The 16,139-nt window shown below is 32.7% G+C and overlaps 1 protein-coding gene across 2 annotated transcripts; it reads left to right on the top strand.

The window, feature by feature from the left end:
• Positions 1-5,677: 5,677 nt before the first annotated feature.
• Positions 5,678-11,363, top strand: LOC107815273 (cinnamoyl-CoA reductase-like SNL6). 2 transcript variants are annotated; one of them, XM_075244383.1, is made up of 7 exons: positions 5,678-5,881; positions 5,981-6,141; positions 6,817-7,011; positions 7,823-8,154; positions 8,256-8,358; positions 10,012-10,509; positions 10,579-11,363. In XM_075244383.1, exons 1-6 carry the CDS (start codon positions 5,749-5,751, stop codon positions 10,015-10,017), a joined length of 930 nt encoding a protein of 309 aa, XP_075100484.1. In that variant the 5' UTR covers positions 5,678-5,748; the 3' UTR covers positions 10,018-10,509; positions 10,579-11,363. The 2 variants fall into 2 exon arrangements, with proteins under 2 accessions (XP_075100484.1, XP_016496322.1); XM_016640836.2 differs by lacking the exons at positions 10,012-10,509; positions 10,579-11,363 and having other exon boundaries at positions 8,256-8,432.
• The last annotated feature ends 4,776 nt before the right edge of the window (positions 11,364-16,139 follow it).

Below are 16,139 nucleotides of genomic sequence, written 5' to 3'. Positions count from 1 at the left end.
CGAATATATGTGGATACATGCGCGTACAGCTGGACTGTCCTGATTTTAGGCGCTTTTTGCTGCTGTATTCATAAACACAACATAATACAGCAACGCGAGTACATGTGAATACATGAGCGTACAACTGGACTGCCCTGATTTTAGGCGCTTTTTGCTGCTGTATTCATGAATATATCAGCGCGAATACAACGAATACACTACCGTAACAACTGAATAGTAGCTATAGGAAGTAATTATGTATATGGTAGTTATAAGAAGTTAATAGCCACTAAACAATAGTGATTTCTGAAAACTCCTCTATAAAGAATTCATTATGAAGCTATTTTTGAAAAGCTTAAATCAATTGTGGCCTAAGAGGGCGTGTTTATATTTACTAATGGGATTTTTTCTTTTCTATAAACTATATAAAACCTTATTATCAAATTTATTTTAGTTTTGAAAATTACCCGCCCTAAATAAAGTTTGCCTACAATTTATATACAATTCATTATTAGTGCCTTAAATTAGGGATTAAATTACACCATTTTTCTTTTTTCTCTCCTCTTCTATTTTCCTATTTTCTGCCACCTCTCTCCATGTACTATCCATTATTAGTGCATTAAATTAAGGGTTTTAGTTATATCCTTTTCCTATTTTCTCTCCTCTCCTCTTTATATAAGCGTAATAACAAAAAAAAAAAAAGACGCTACCATATATACAAATACAAGAGAGATTGAAAACCTCTAGGTTTTGAATAGCAGATTCATTCTTGGACACTTCACTTTATTCGCCCAACAAATTACTTTAATTGCTGCAACATAGAGATGGCAACGATGGCCAAGAGAAAGAAAGCTTAATCTCTCAAATTAATTCTTTTTATCACTAATAATTAGGGTGACATTAACTGGTTATTTTTAAGTATTAGGACTTTTAACTAGTACTATTAAGTAGGAGTATTAACAAGGTACTCGTAAATTTAATTCTTTCGTCAAAATACATAAGTTACTCTCTAAACTATGGACCAAATCCTTGTTACACATTTTTTCCAGGTGAAAATTATTTTATACACTCAACCTTTTCGGAGTGTGTCTAATACACACTATTTTGCCCACGTGGCTAGTGCGTGTTTTTTCCAACAAGTGAAGCGCGTGAACATGAGATTTTTTGTATATATGTCAATTTCTTTTTTAGTTTTTAAAATAAAATAAATTGGATCATCTTCTTCCTTGTTTAAAAAATTCACAAATCTGTCATGGCTGGTTCTAAACACTTAGACCCACTTCAGTTGACTTCAATCCTGTTAATGGGTTAAGCCATCCTCCATTGACGCCTAAGTTTGAAAATATATCGGATCTTAATTGAGCTTTCTGGGATGCTTCTTCTGCGGATTTTATTTGGGAATCCATATTTCCCCCAAATTACCAGTATATTTTTCCATAACCCAAATGAAAAAATCTTAATTTGTTTGAAGAAAGTTTCTCATAACAACATTCTTTAGTCATTTTCAACTTCTGGGTTCTCTTAATGTTTCGATCTTCTTGTAATTCTTAATGGTTTTGTATACTTTTTGCTGGTGAAAATAATTATTGGGTTATAGAAATAGTTTTGATGGTGGGTTAATAACTGTTGAAAATGGTGATTGTGGAGGTGGAAGCCATGGTGATGTTATGACAGAGTTAATGAAGCTTGGTGGTTATGGAAGAAAATGAAAGCAGTTGAATGTGTCACAATAGAGTTATTGATATAGTGAAGAAGATGAAAATTAATGGTGGGATGCCTGTTAATGTTTGGTGGCAGCCATTGTTTTGGTGGTTTGCAAAAGAGAAAGAAACGGAGGGAGATGCTAAGGATATAATTGTAAATTTAGGTATTTTATTTTTAAAAAAAATATTTATTAACACGTGTCATGGCTTTATTGGTGCGTGACATTACATATATTCTGAAAACACCGGTTAAGAAAAAAGTAATGTGTGTTAGTTACACTTTGAAAAGGTTGGATGTGTAATATAATTTTCGTTCTCAGAAAGTGTGTAACAGGGATTTGGTGTATAATTCAGGTGGCTACCTGAAAACTAAAAATATACAATAATATATAAATTAAAAATAAATTTTATAAAACTAATTAAATAGTATATAACATATTTACAACTTATCTATAACTTTCATATATTATTTATACCCAATTAAATACATCTAAAACATCATACAACTTAAATACAATTTTCATACAAATTTTATATAATATGTCTTTTGTATCTGATTTGTATATATTTTGTATGTGGTGTGTTCTTCTTCCTCTCTAAAATTCCAATCAAAACTTCCTCTTTTAATACAATTTTGATACATATCAACAACTTTATGTAAAAAGATAGTATTTATAACTTAAATACAATTTTTTTTACAACGATTCATACATTATACAACTATTTTTCAGCTTTCATACAACATTCAAATAAAAAAATATATAACTACAACATAATACAACTTAAATACAATTTACATACAACTATAATACAACTTTATTACAATTTCGTAAGTATATTGTATGTCATGTGTTCTTCTTCTTCTCAATTTGAAATTCGGCCAAAATCAAGTATAATCTTCACCAAATACCCTCAAAATTGAGATATAAACTCCAAAGAATATTCTCAATTGTTTGCAACAGCACCAAATCCGAACAAATAATAGTTTTTGAAAACCCAAATTTGAATTCAAAGTTTCGAAGCTTTTTAATGGCTATCAATGGTGGAGAATCAAACACCTTCAAAATTTATTGATTGACAATTTTAATTCGAATATCAATTGTAAAACATGAAAGAAAATTGTTAAGTTAAAGCTCTATAGTAAAACAATTGAAATCCATTGATGAATTTCATTAAAACTCTATACAACAAGAAAACATAAAAAAACAGAAAACATCAAAGGAAGAAAAATTAGGGAAAAAAACAGAGAAGGAGAGAGAGAGAGAGAGAGAGAGAGAGAGAGAGAGGTATAAAGGGATGGGGGAAATAACTAATATTTCTTATTTCATTCATAATATAAGTGGATACTCATTTAAAACTTATTTATATATAATTGGTAAATTGTATATGACCATGTAATTAGGTTAAAACTTAATTAGGAAGGGTAATAAAATTTCATATGTAGTATAGTAAGGTAAAAATCCCTTTAGTAATAGAGGTCTTAACACAACATCAAGGAAAGCTTGCATTGTGGGAAAATAATTTCATATTAAAAGAACCTCATAATCGGTATCGACGTTAATTTGTTTTTATTTCTACTTCTTTTATTGTTTTTGTAATCAGATTTTGTGTTGCTTCAAAAATATTCTTGAGGTTGCTAGTGATGAAAATCGTTGCTTAATTTTTTTCCCCTTTTTTTCAAAAAAAATTAACTTTTTTTCGAAATCAGCGTTTGTTTATAAAATTTTCAATTTTCATTTGAAGATGCATTTTGGAAATTTTTGAAAATTTAAAAAACTCCAAAAAGTTATTTTTCAAAATTTTTCACTCAAATCACTCACAAAATTTCAAAAACAACCCAAAAATTACATTCATGTTCAAACACAACTCTAAATTTCAAATACCATTTTCACTTGAAAATTTTTTTCCCCCTATTTTAAATTTTTAGAATTCTTATGTCCAAACGCCCACTAAAGAATCTAGCCATATCTTGCTTTTATCGTTTTTTTAGGAGGGTGGGGAAAGGGGAAGCAGAATTAGTTTATTCACCTACACAGATCTCGTAGTTAATAACATTATAGGAAGTCAGATCTATGAATTCATTTAAAAGAAGACTCCACTAATTAATGTCTTAGTTATTTTAATTCATGTTTTAAAAGGCGTTTTGGGGTGTATACCTCTTTCGCCTCCCCACCAAAAATTCTCCGAGACTATGGTGGGTGGGGGAAGTCTCAAGAGACATACGCTCAACAATTCGGAGCGTTGAGACGCGTTTTTATAATGAGGCGTAAGCCCATGAGACTTTTTCAAATTTTAAAAAAATAATTGCCGAATAAGACCTTAATATAATACCTAGATTCTCAAAAGTTAGCTTGTAATTTTCAAAAGTTTTAAAAATGATCTAAAACATTAAATTTAAAAGTCAAAACCTTTTTTTATTGCTTGAAGCTCTAATTTATAGTCTTTCTCAATTCTTTATCTTGTCGCCAGTCTGCTACTATCTCCAAAAAGCACCGAATAATCAATTTGTTTTTTTGCAAATACAAAGAAAACTCATTCCCCTCATAGCAACAAGTTAAGTTCAAATTGCAGATTAATCATACTTTTTGTTCCTCTATGTAGAAAATTTTATTCTTTTCAACTCAGGTTACTTGTGTCTGTAAGTAACATAAATAGATTATTTTGATTAGTTTTTGGTGGGGATGAAACACATTTATATATATATATATATATATATATATATATATATATTTCACTTAGTTATAGTTTTCTTCAATTTTTATGCAATTTACCTATTTAAAATTTTTTACTGTAATTATATCATTTTATGAATATTAGAAATTAAATACCCACGAGGCTTGCATCATGTGCCTCGGGGCTTACACCTTGTTGAAACATATGTAAAATAACTCGCCTTACACTCACGTCTTTTAAAATACCGATTTTAATAGATATACTACTTAACCCAAATATTAAATAATTGACTAAAATATTAGTCTATTCAATCATTTAATATTTCCGTGTTGCAAGTTATATATAGTACAAGTATAAATGAGGTGAATGCATTTAGAACACGTCAACGGGAGTTGGGAGTTCATGGGAAATCAAGTCAACGGTTGCATTTATTAGCTAATAAATGAATCCAACTATTGCAGTTGCACAGTTAGTAGATGTCAACCATAACATGATGATAAACCTTCTTCTTTAATTAATAATTAATAACGTGCATATGCTTTATTCTCTAGCTAGTAGCTTGACACGGGTGGGCAATAGGTTAAGCAAACAACTATAATTAGGCAATCCAAATAATTAAGAGGTCACAACTTTAAAAGGAGATTTAACTCTTATACGTTGCAAGTATAACTATTTTTAAACTATCAGTGTACTTTAATAATGTTATAACAAATTTATGTTCTAACTTACTTGTTTGACTTATTAAGAAAATTAAATATTATATTTTCGGTGACGAATATTATTTTACTTACACTATCATTTGTAGAAGTTAAATTCCTCACATTTTAGGACTAGAGAATTGTGGTTTAATGATCATCTGACCGCTATTTAGGATTTTCATAGGGTTAACTATGTTGAATAAGGGAAGAAATAATAATTGTAGCCGAATTCTTCCAATCAATTGCTGCTCACTTAAAGCTAATACTTCTTTTATTTCAATTTTTGTAACAACATTATTATTTAGGGAATGAAGAGGTTAATCTTCTTAGATCACATTTTTCTTAAATATTTTGACTTATTAATAGTATAATAATTTATAGTAGTAAAATTAAACACTTTGACGTTCTCTCAACCTTGCCTCATTACGTGGATAAGGATGGAGTTACGTAGTCGTTATTTCATTGTACATCATTATAGTGGTTCACTTATAAGTATTTATGAGTCCACTTAGAACCAAAAAAAAAAAAAAAAAAAAAAAATTCCTCCTATTATAGGTCTGGCTGGGCCCATCTCGTTAGCTAAGCTTCTCTTTCACTTTGCTTTATATACGGACCCCAAGTTTACTTGAGATATATACTTTCCTCTCACACACATAGAAGTTGCCTTCTAAGTTGCAAATATTAATCTTCTTTACATGGCTCCAGCTTCTTATAATTGCATATTCAATACTATATGTGTAATGGACGCTTCCAGTCGATTAGGTACAAAGTTAGTAAAGCGTCTTCTCAAGAGAGGTTACACAGTTCATGCTGCAGTTCAAAATCATGGTTAGAGCTTCAGTATATTCTTACTCGTTATAATTTCCTTCTTCAATTAATATTCTTCTTTATTTACGACTAATTAACGAGTTATGATATATTCATTAGGGGAGTCGTTGTCGTTGAAGGGAATTGAATGTGATCATAAGAAGAAATTGAAGATTTTCGAGTCGGACCCTTTTGATTACCATAGCATACTTACTGCTTTAAAGGGTTGTTCTGGTTTATTCTACTCGTTTGAGCCTCTTTCAGATTATCCCACTTACGATGTAAGCATACTCTTCTTAATTAGCTCTTTATTGATTTTCTAAATTAATTTCTACAGCTAGCATGCCTTGTAACTTGGTATTTTACTGTCCGGAATAAGTCAATGTTACTTATGTCTATATTTTGTGCCATCAAGGATTTTGTGACAATGAGTTTAAGTTCTATGCATCTTACCGTGTATAATTTTTTCTTCACCATTAGATAAAATTTGTGCATAACAATAGATAACTTTCCATAGTAAGTTTGATATACTAAACTGAATTAAAAATATAGTAGGACATGCTATAATCTGGTAAATTACAGTGATAGTATAAAATCTTTTTGTAGCAAGTTTGATACGGTAAAGTGAAAATCTGAAAAAAAAATATATAGTGATGACTTGCTATAATCAGTCCAATCGCTCTGATATATAGTATCCAAAAGTATTTATATTGTTTATATGTATAAAATGAATCTAGTGATCAAAATACATAATCTTATCCCTGCTCGTACGATATATGTCTAACTATTTACTGCTGTCAGCTTGTGGTAATTAAAGAAAAATTACAGAATCTAATTATTAACAGATCCCTGTATTGTGTATGTGGGTTACATGTTTTGTTAGGCAGATACTAGCATAGGTCAAACATTATTTGGTTAGTTAATAGGAACTAACAAAAAAGAGTGTACGATGACAGGAAGATATGGCAGAAGTGGAGGTGAGGGCAGCACATAATGTATTGGAAGCATGCGCACAAACAGACACCATAGAAAAAGTTGTGTTTACTTCCTCTGCAACTGCAATTATTTGGGGACACGACAAAGAATCTGCATCCACGGGTTATCTTGATGAGAGACATTGGACTGACATCAACTTTTGTCGTAAATTCAAGGTGTGATATATAGTATTATGCATACTTATCATGTGTTTTTTCTCTTCCTTATTTTTACCTTTTACTACTGTTTTGAAATAAATCCACCGCCCTATTTGCATGCAGAGGATGACAGTTAAATGGTTAAAACGTGATTTGCAAAACGAATAATGTATTCCCTTTATATTATCTATGTATTCTAATATGCTATAACACGTTACAATGGCGGAGGCAGAATTTTCATTAAGGGGTGTCAAAATATATAAAAATAAATATATCAGAAAATTAAGGGGAGTCAATACATAATATATATACATATAAATTATTATTTTTACCTACCTACACGGTGTATATATACTGACACGTCACCTGCCTTATTCGTTAGGATACTAATTAATACTCCACTACTTAATATGAACCGTTATTTCTAATAGGATTAATATTTTAGGTAACTTAATAGTGTAAAAATTATTTTACACGGTCAGTTATTTCTAAGTGAATGATTTTATAATAAAAGAAAAAGGAATACTTGAAGTGCTACAAGCTATTACTTATTAATTAAAGAAAAGAAGCAGTCGGTGCACAAAGTATCCCGTGTTTACGCAGGATCCGGAAACGGCCGCACCCAATGAGTGTGATATAGACAACCTATCCTGATGCACGTAGGGGCTCATTCCACGGCTCGAACCAGTAACCTATAGGTCACTCGAAGACAACTATACCGTTGCTCCAAGGCTCCCTTAAGTAAAACCTACTTACTAAATGCAAAATTCAAACTATCATAGAATTGCTTACAGAAAATGATAAGTAGTTTTGGTTTGAAAATGTACAGCTGTGGCATGCTATGTCGAAAACATTAGCAGAGAAGACAGCTTGGGCATTGGCAATGGACAGAGGAATCAACATGGTTACTATAAATGCAGGACTGTTAATGGGTCCTGACTTAACAATCTCAAATCCTTACCTCAAAGGAGCAGCTGAGATGTACGAAGATGGTGTGTTTGTGACTGTCGATCTTGATTTCTTGGTCGATGCCCACATTTGTGTCTATGAAGAAATAGCAACCTACGGTCGATATTTGTGCTTCAATCACATCATTAACCAACAACAAGATGCTTTTCACCTTGCCAAAATGTTGTCCCCTTTGCCTTCGTCCCCTCAAAGGTATATGCCTCATTTAAATTATTTCAATTCTTTCACATATTACATAATATGTACATTACGTAACATTTTTCTTTTCTTTTTTTTTCTTTTGCATATGATAGTATGGAGAATGACACAAGGATAATCCAACAGAGGATCAGCAACAAGAAACTGAATAAGCTTATGGTTGACTTTAAAGGATGCCAGTCTCAGATGAACCAAAATGTAAATGTTCAAGATGTTTGTTTATCATGAAACTGCAAATTGATTATACATATATAATTCCATTAGACATGAAATATGGTAACCTTCCCTTCATAGTGGTTCATATATATTTTTTAAATTTGATGACAATGATGTAAAGTTTCCCCGACCTCACTTCCCAACACCGAACCTCTTGGGTGTAATAGGAGAAAAAGAAAAAGTAATAAAAGGGAAAAACACGTAAATGGCTAAATGCAAAGCATTTAATCATGTTTGGGTAGAGAAGTCAATAATAATAGGAAAACAACAATTTACGTGACACCATGTGAATTGTGAGTTGGTTTTTTTCTGCAACCTAGTGGTGGTTGCTTTAAGTCTAATCATTTACTTGCAAGTCCAATTTGAGCTAGCTAGCTGGGAAAAGTAAGAGAGATTTGCTATCAATGCTTGTCAAATAGTGGATTTAATAATAAGAAGTTTGGTTCAAATAGTGGGTAAGGTTTGCTTTCGAACATAATTAAAATTTGAAAATCACGGTACACAATTTGAACCAAACTTCTTATTTTTATACTATCCTTTTCAATAATAAAAAGTCATACTATCCCATTTTAAAGTAATCTTTTTTTTTTGGGAACATTCTATTTTCTCGGTACACCTAAGAGAGGTTGCTTTCAGATGAAATCCTTGTGGTTCTTCGGTTATTTTCATCTTTTAGGAAACCAACAAGTATACAGTTACATTTTAATACACCACGTGTTTACTAACAATTAAGTTATGGTAAAGATGAAACATGCTTATATATTTATTTCATTATTAATTACGAACGGACTTAAGTTATGATATATGTTGGGTTTAAGCCTCTTAGAGCTTAAAAGAGGGTTAATGGAAAATGGAGGGGAAAATAAAAATTTAATTTTCCCTCCTTAGACAAAGAGACATTGTCCCATATTGGAGGAGGAAATGATTTTTGATGGGTATATATATAATTGCTCTTCTTCTAGCTCTTAAAGAGTTGAGAAGAAGGCAATCCTTGCGTCGTTGTCGTCGTCGTCGCTTGGCTTCGGCTTTGGCTTCGGGAATCAATTAAGTTTTTAGACCAAATTTATTTGTTAATATTAACGCAATATTAATTAATCCAAATTAGATCATTACTGTAGCGATAATTCAATTTTCCTCCGTTTTAATTTTTCCGTTATAATTTTGAGTTGCAACCTTATCTGACGAGTTGTAACTGCTATAAATACATGAACTCTCCCTCAGTTTTTTCTTACGAAAATTCTAATTTTTTCTTATTAAAATGAGGGAATTAAGTTCCTTAAGGAAATACTGTGAACTCAGTGGGCTCGGATTCATTTTCTCTTATTCTACATTTCTGATTTTTCCATTGCTACTGCTTTTGAATATATTTTCGAATACAGATTTCTAACAAGCTTAAGGAACTTAATTTATTTTTTTGTATTCATCTTATATTCTGTTTGTGGGAGACTAAATCCTAGTGATTTCTACTCTCAGTTTGGAGACTAAAATCTTCGGATTTTCTACTCCTTTTGTATTTGGTTTGAAGAAATAAAATCTTCACCGTTGTATGAAATCTGTTTCTGTTAAAGTTATTCGGTTTGAAGATTTTAAATACTTCATCGTTAATTAATTTTGTTTCTGTTTTGTGATTAACAGAAATGACAGAAACGAGAACTCATGTGGTTGGCTCTACGAGCAATGTTGCGTCTTCCAGTCGTTCTGTGCCACCACCGGCTCCAGCGAAAAAGCCCGAATTTTTTTTCGGGATTGACTTCAAACGGTGGCAACAAAATATGTTCTTCTATTTGACTACTTTGAGTCTACAGAAGTTCATCAAAGAGGACGTTCCAGTTCTACCGGAATCAACTCCTGAGAATGAACATTTTATGGTGACTGAGGCATGGAAGCACTCAGATTTCTTATGCAAGAATTATATTTTTAGCGGACTGGAGGATGATCTTTACAACGTCTATAGTATTGTGGAAACTTCGAAAGAACTATGAGAGGCGTTGGAAAAGAAGTATAAAACCGAGGATGTCAATTTGAAGAAGTTCGTTGCAACCAAGTTTTTAGACTATAAGATGGTAGACAGCAAGCCTGTCATTGCCCAAGTTCAAGAGCTGCAAGTTATCATTCATGATCTCCTTGCTGAAGGTATAATCCGAATTAAAGCTTATGTTGAAAGTATTAATTCTGTTACTAATTATGAATTTTTTGTTGAAGGTTTGACCTCCTTTATGGAGGGACTTTAAGAATTACTTGACACACAAGCTCAAGGAGATGAAACTCGATGATCTCATCGTTCGATTGAGGATCTAATAGGACAATAAAGCTGCAGAAAAGAAGACACGTGGGAACTCAACAACTATGGGAGCAAATATTGTTAAAACTGCTCCAACTAATCCGAAAAAGCAGAAGAAGTCTTCTGGACCAAACAATTATCCCAGCAAGAAGAAATTCAAGGAAAATTGCCACAACTGTGGAAAGGTTGGACATAAAGCTGCAGAATACCGTACTCCAAAGAAAGAGAAGAAAAAGGATCAAACAAATATGGTTCAAACAAATGATGATATTGATGACTTGTGCGCTATGTTGTCTGAATGCAACTTAGTGAAAAATACTAAGGAGTGGTAGATTGATTCTGGTATCACCCGCCATGTTTGTGCTGTTTGAGAAGCATTTGCTTCATATGCTCCCGCTAGACCCGACGAGACCATTTTTATGGGAAATTCTGCAACAGTCAAAATTGAAGGTTATGGAAAGATATTCCTAAAGATGACCTCTAGCAAGGTGGTGACTTTGAACAATGTTTGTCATATTCCTGAAATACAGAAGAACTTAGTTTCTATTTCACTTCTCGTCAAGTACGGGCTTAAGTGTGTTTTTGTTTCAGACAAAGTTGTAATAAGTAAGAACGAGATGTACTTACGAAAAGGTTACCTTACTGGGGGCCTTTTTAAGCTGAATGTAATGGTTGTTGACAATAATAAAATTTTAGTTTTTTCCTACTTACTTGAGTCAAATGATTTATAGCATATACGTTTGGGACATGTCAATTATAAAACCTTGCGAAAAATAATTTATTTGGAAGTATTGCCTAAGTTTGAATGCGACAAATCAAAATTTTAAATATGTGTGGAATCTAAGTATGTTAAATATCCTTATAAGTCAGTTGAAAGGAATTCAAATCCTTTAGACTTAAATTCATACAGATATTTGCTAAATGAAGTCTATACCATCTCGCGGTGGAAAGAAGTATTTCATAACTTGTATTGACGATAATACTCGATATTGCTATGTTTACTTACTTAATAGTAAAGATGAAGCAATAGATGCATTCAAGCAATACGAAAATGAAGTTGAAACGCAACTTAACAAGAAAATCAAAATGATAAGAAGTGATAGGGGTAGTGAATACGAATCTCCTTTTGAAGAGATATGTTTATAATATGGAATTATTCATCAAACAACGGCCTCTTACATGCCCCAATCCGATGGGATTGCGGAAATAAAGAATCAATCATTAAAGGAAATGATGAACGCTTTGTTAATAAGTTCTGGTTTGCCACAGAACTTGTGGGAGAAAGCTATTTTTACGGCTAATCGGATATTAAATCGAGTACCCCATAGCCCCATAGCAAAACGCAATCCATTCCATATGAAAAATAGAAAGGGAGGAAGCCCAACTTGAATTATTTTAAAGTATGGGGGTGTTTGGCAAAAGTGCAAGTTCCTAAATCCAAAAAGGATAAAGATAAGACCGAAAACCATTGATTGTGTTTTCATAGGATATGCGACCAATAGTAAAGCATATTGTTTTCTGGTGCAAATCAGAAAATTCCAACATTCATAATAATATGGTTATAGAATCAGATAATGCTGAGTTCTTCAAAAATATATATCCGTATAAAATGGAATGTGAGTCGATTGGTGAAGGATCTAAATGACATCGGGAGGAGACAAAAGAAAGTACATATAATCAGGAGGATCCAAGACGTAGTAAACGTCAAAGAACGTCTAATTCATTTGGACCAGATTTTGTAACTTTCTTTTTGGAAAATGAGCCTCGAACATTTAAAGAAGATATGTCTTCTTTGAAATAATTATTTTGGAAAGAGGCAGTCAATAGTGAAATAGAATCCATACTGAACAACCATACATGGAAATTGGTTGATTTTCCTCAAGGCAATAAACCATTGGGTTCTAAATAGATTTTTAAGAGGAAAATAAAAGATTATGGTACTATTGACAAATATAAGGCAAGACTTGTGGTCAAAGGATATAGACAACGAGAAGGTATTGACTATTTTGATACATACTCTCTAGTTACAAGAATTACGTCCATACGAACGTTAGTAGCTGCGATATATGGTCTTGAAATTCATCAAATGGATGTTAAAACAGCCTTCTTAAATGGAGTTTTGGAGGAAGAGATTTACATAGAACAACCTGAAGGGTTTGTAGTTCCAGGTAAAGAAAAGAAAGTATGTAGACTTGTTAAGTCACTTTATGGACTAAAATAAGCACCCAAACAATGGCATGCAAAATTTGACCAAACAATATTGTCAAATGGCTTTAAGATAAATGAATGTGATAAATGTGTGTACATTAAAAATGTTGCAAATCACATAGTCATTGTTTGCTTATATGTGGATGATATGCTGATAATGAGTAATGACATTGCTAACATAAATGCGACCAAGCGTATGCTAACTAGCAAGTTTGATATGAAAGACTTGGGAGTTGCCGATTTAATTCTGGGTATTAAGATCCATAAGACTTCTCAAGGTCTCGCTTTGTTGCAATCTCATTACATAAAAACAATACTTGAAAAATTCAAGTACTTAGTTTTTAAAGTTGCAAAGACTCCGATTGATGTGAATCTTGCACTTGCAAAGAACAAAGGCCAAAGCATATCACAATTGGATTATGCTCGTGTGCTGGGATATTTAATGTATATCATGAATTGTACTCGACCAGATATAGCTTGTGCTATAAGTAAATTGAGTCGATACACGAGTAATCCGGGTCAATCTCATTGGATGGGGATGAAACGAGTTTTGGGATGTTTAAAACATACCTAAGACTTTGCCTTGCACTACAGTAATTATCCTGTGGTGATTGAGGGATACTGTAATGCAAATTGGATCACCGGTTCAACTGATTGTAAGTCCACAAGTGGATATGTATTCACTATTGGTGGATGAGCGATATCTTGGAAGTCGTCCAAACAAACTTGTATTGCCCGCTCTACTATGAAGGTTGAGTTTATAGCCTTTGATAAAGCCGGTGAAGAAGCCGAATGGCTCCGAAATTTCTTGGAAGATATTCCCTTTTGGCCCAAACCGTTGGCACCAATATGCATATATTGCGATAGTCAAGCGATAATTGGAAGGGTTGGGAGCGTCATGTATAACGGTAAATCTCGTCATATACGACGAAAACATAAAACCATTAGGCAGCTACTCTCTAGGGGGATCATCACAATTGACTACGTAAAGTCAAGCGATAATGTGTCGGATCCACTTACGAAAGGCCTAACTAGAGAGGTAGTTGATAAATCATCTAGGTGAATGAGACTATGGCCGATGATAAGTCATTGTGGCGGTAACTCTACCTAGAAGACTGGAGATCAAATAAAGTCATTAATGACAGTTCAACATTGTCAACTAAAAATTTTGGTCCATTCTCGTGATGAGACAATGTTAAGTACCAAGGATAAAGCATAAAGGTTTTTTATTGTCTTCTAAATTGATACGGGGTATATCAAATAGTATATCTACGGGATGACACGTTTAGGAATCACCTATGTAAGTATGAAATGTTAGCCGCTTCAAGGAGAACTTTGTAAGGCGAGTTTTCTACGCACTTATGAAACCAGGTGCTGTTCATGGCTAAAACGAACATAACAATGAGAACCAAAGACGGTTAAGGGTTGATTGTGTGACTTATGGTTGTCTATGTATACACCAAAGTTCGACGGTTCAAAGATATCAAATCTACCGATTGATCGAGTATATCCGACATAAGTTCACTACGGAATGTTCAAAGGGAAACCTACTTATCCAGATGCGATTAATCCTTGCTTGTAAATCACATAGTTTTTATGTATATTTCCGTGATATAGCCATTCCCCGTTCATGCAGGGATTGTTGGGTTTAAGCCTCTTAGAGATTAAAAGAGGGTGAATGGGAAATGGAGGGAAAAATAAAAATTTAATTTTCCCTCCTTGACAAAGGGACATTGTCCCATATTGGAGGAGAAAAAGACTTTTGATGGGTATATATACAATTGCTCTTCTTCTAGCTCTTAAAGAGTTGAGAAGAAGGCAAGCCCCGCGCCGTTATCCTCGCACGGCTTCATCTTCGGCTTCGGCTTCGGCTTCGGCTTCAGATTGAGATTTGGATTTGGATTTGGTAAAATGATTGATTGATTAATTTTTTGGACCAAATTTTTAACCTTACCTGAAGAGTTGTAACTCTTCAGTATAACCCAACGTTTTTTGGCTATAAATACATGAACTCTCTTTCGTATTTTCCTTACGAAAATTCTGATTTCTCCTTATTCTTTCTGCATTATTTTAACAGAAAAGAAAACAGTAAGTGTGATTTACTACTGCTCTTTGAGTTCGTTGACCACTAGGGTTTGAAGTACCGCTACACCGGTGAGGTTATCCGTTCTATCATGAGAGGAAATAATCCTAAACCTCGGGTACTAGGAGGGGATTAAGTTCTTTAAAGAACACTGTGAATTCAGTGGGCTCAGATTCATTTTCTGTTCTTCTACATTTCTGATTTTTTCCATTGTTACTGCTTTTGAATATAGTTTTACTTTGTGGCTAAGTCATTTTTCTCCTAAAAATATAGGGATCTTACCCCATTGTAAATCATCCCAAAATTCAATAAGAATTACTCTCTCTTTCTTTGCAATATTGTTCTTTTACTTTTATTGTTTTATTACATTATTAGATTTGACGGTTTGTTGTGTAAGTTACCTATTTTTATAGGTAACTTTAATTTGATGTTATAAAAAAAAATTACACATTATTAGCACGATTTGCAAACTTAAACACCGAAAAAACGACGACTCAAACAATATGAGGGAAATGAAATTTTACATGAAAAAGTGGTAAAACTGACTTTTTCAAATTTGGAAACTCGTCTTTAAAAGAATTTATCCAGCATATAACCAAACAAGTTTTGAAGAAAAAATTTCGAAAAAAAAAAGAAAGAAAAAAATTTGTATAAAAAAGGGGTCCTTAGTTTCTCACTTTTCATACCCAAAGCCCAAAGTTGGTCCATAGTCTAATGACAACTTATTGCAAGCTGAATCAATGCGTTCCAATAATTTTATGGGCTCGACTGAGTTGGGTTACCCACTTGAACTAATTAAGGCCTATCTTAAAAGTTAGTAGTGTGGAGGCCCTGAATATTTCCTGCAGGCCCAGTGTATATTTTTCGTATATCTTTAGTTGTTTATTTCGTTTTGTTTCAAATAGATGTTACCAATGTGTAACTGTTACTTTCTCTTGAACCATAGTACTATTATTTGATTAGAGCATCGAATCTTAGTTCCTACTTTAATTTTTAACGAACTTTTAATCGATATTATTATAAAAGTGAGAACTCCAGCATAAAAAAAATTACATAAATTTCTGTTACATGAATAATGTGATAAAACTAACTATAGTACCAGGATAACAATATTTTGTTGTCTATGGCTTTTCCAAAATGCACAACACAATTACTGGGGAGCTGATAGGCTGCCTTAAGCATTAGAGCCAA

This window comes from Nicotiana tabacum, chromosome 22, assembly GCF_000715075.1.
Source record: "Nicotiana tabacum cultivar K326 chromosome 22, ASM71507v2, whole genome shotgun sequence".
Taxonomy (NCBI): Eukaryota; Viridiplantae; Streptophyta; class Magnoliopsida; order Solanales; family Solanaceae; genus Nicotiana; species Nicotiana tabacum.
This window is presented reverse-complemented; position numbering and strand designations above follow the sequence as displayed.

Coding starts and splice junctions, on each gene's coding strand:
- LOC107815273 (XM_016640836.2), top strand. CDS start 5,749: ATGGCTCCAGCTTCTTATAATTGCATATTCAATACTATATGTGTAATG. Junction 5,882..5,980: donor TGCTGCAGTTCAAAATCATG/GTTAGAGCTTCA, acceptor TATATTCATTAG/GGGAGTCGTTGTCGTTGAAG. Junction 8,155..8,255: donor TTGCCTTCGTCCCCTCAAAG/GTATATGCCTCA, acceptor TGCATATGATAG/TATGGAGAATGACACAAGGA.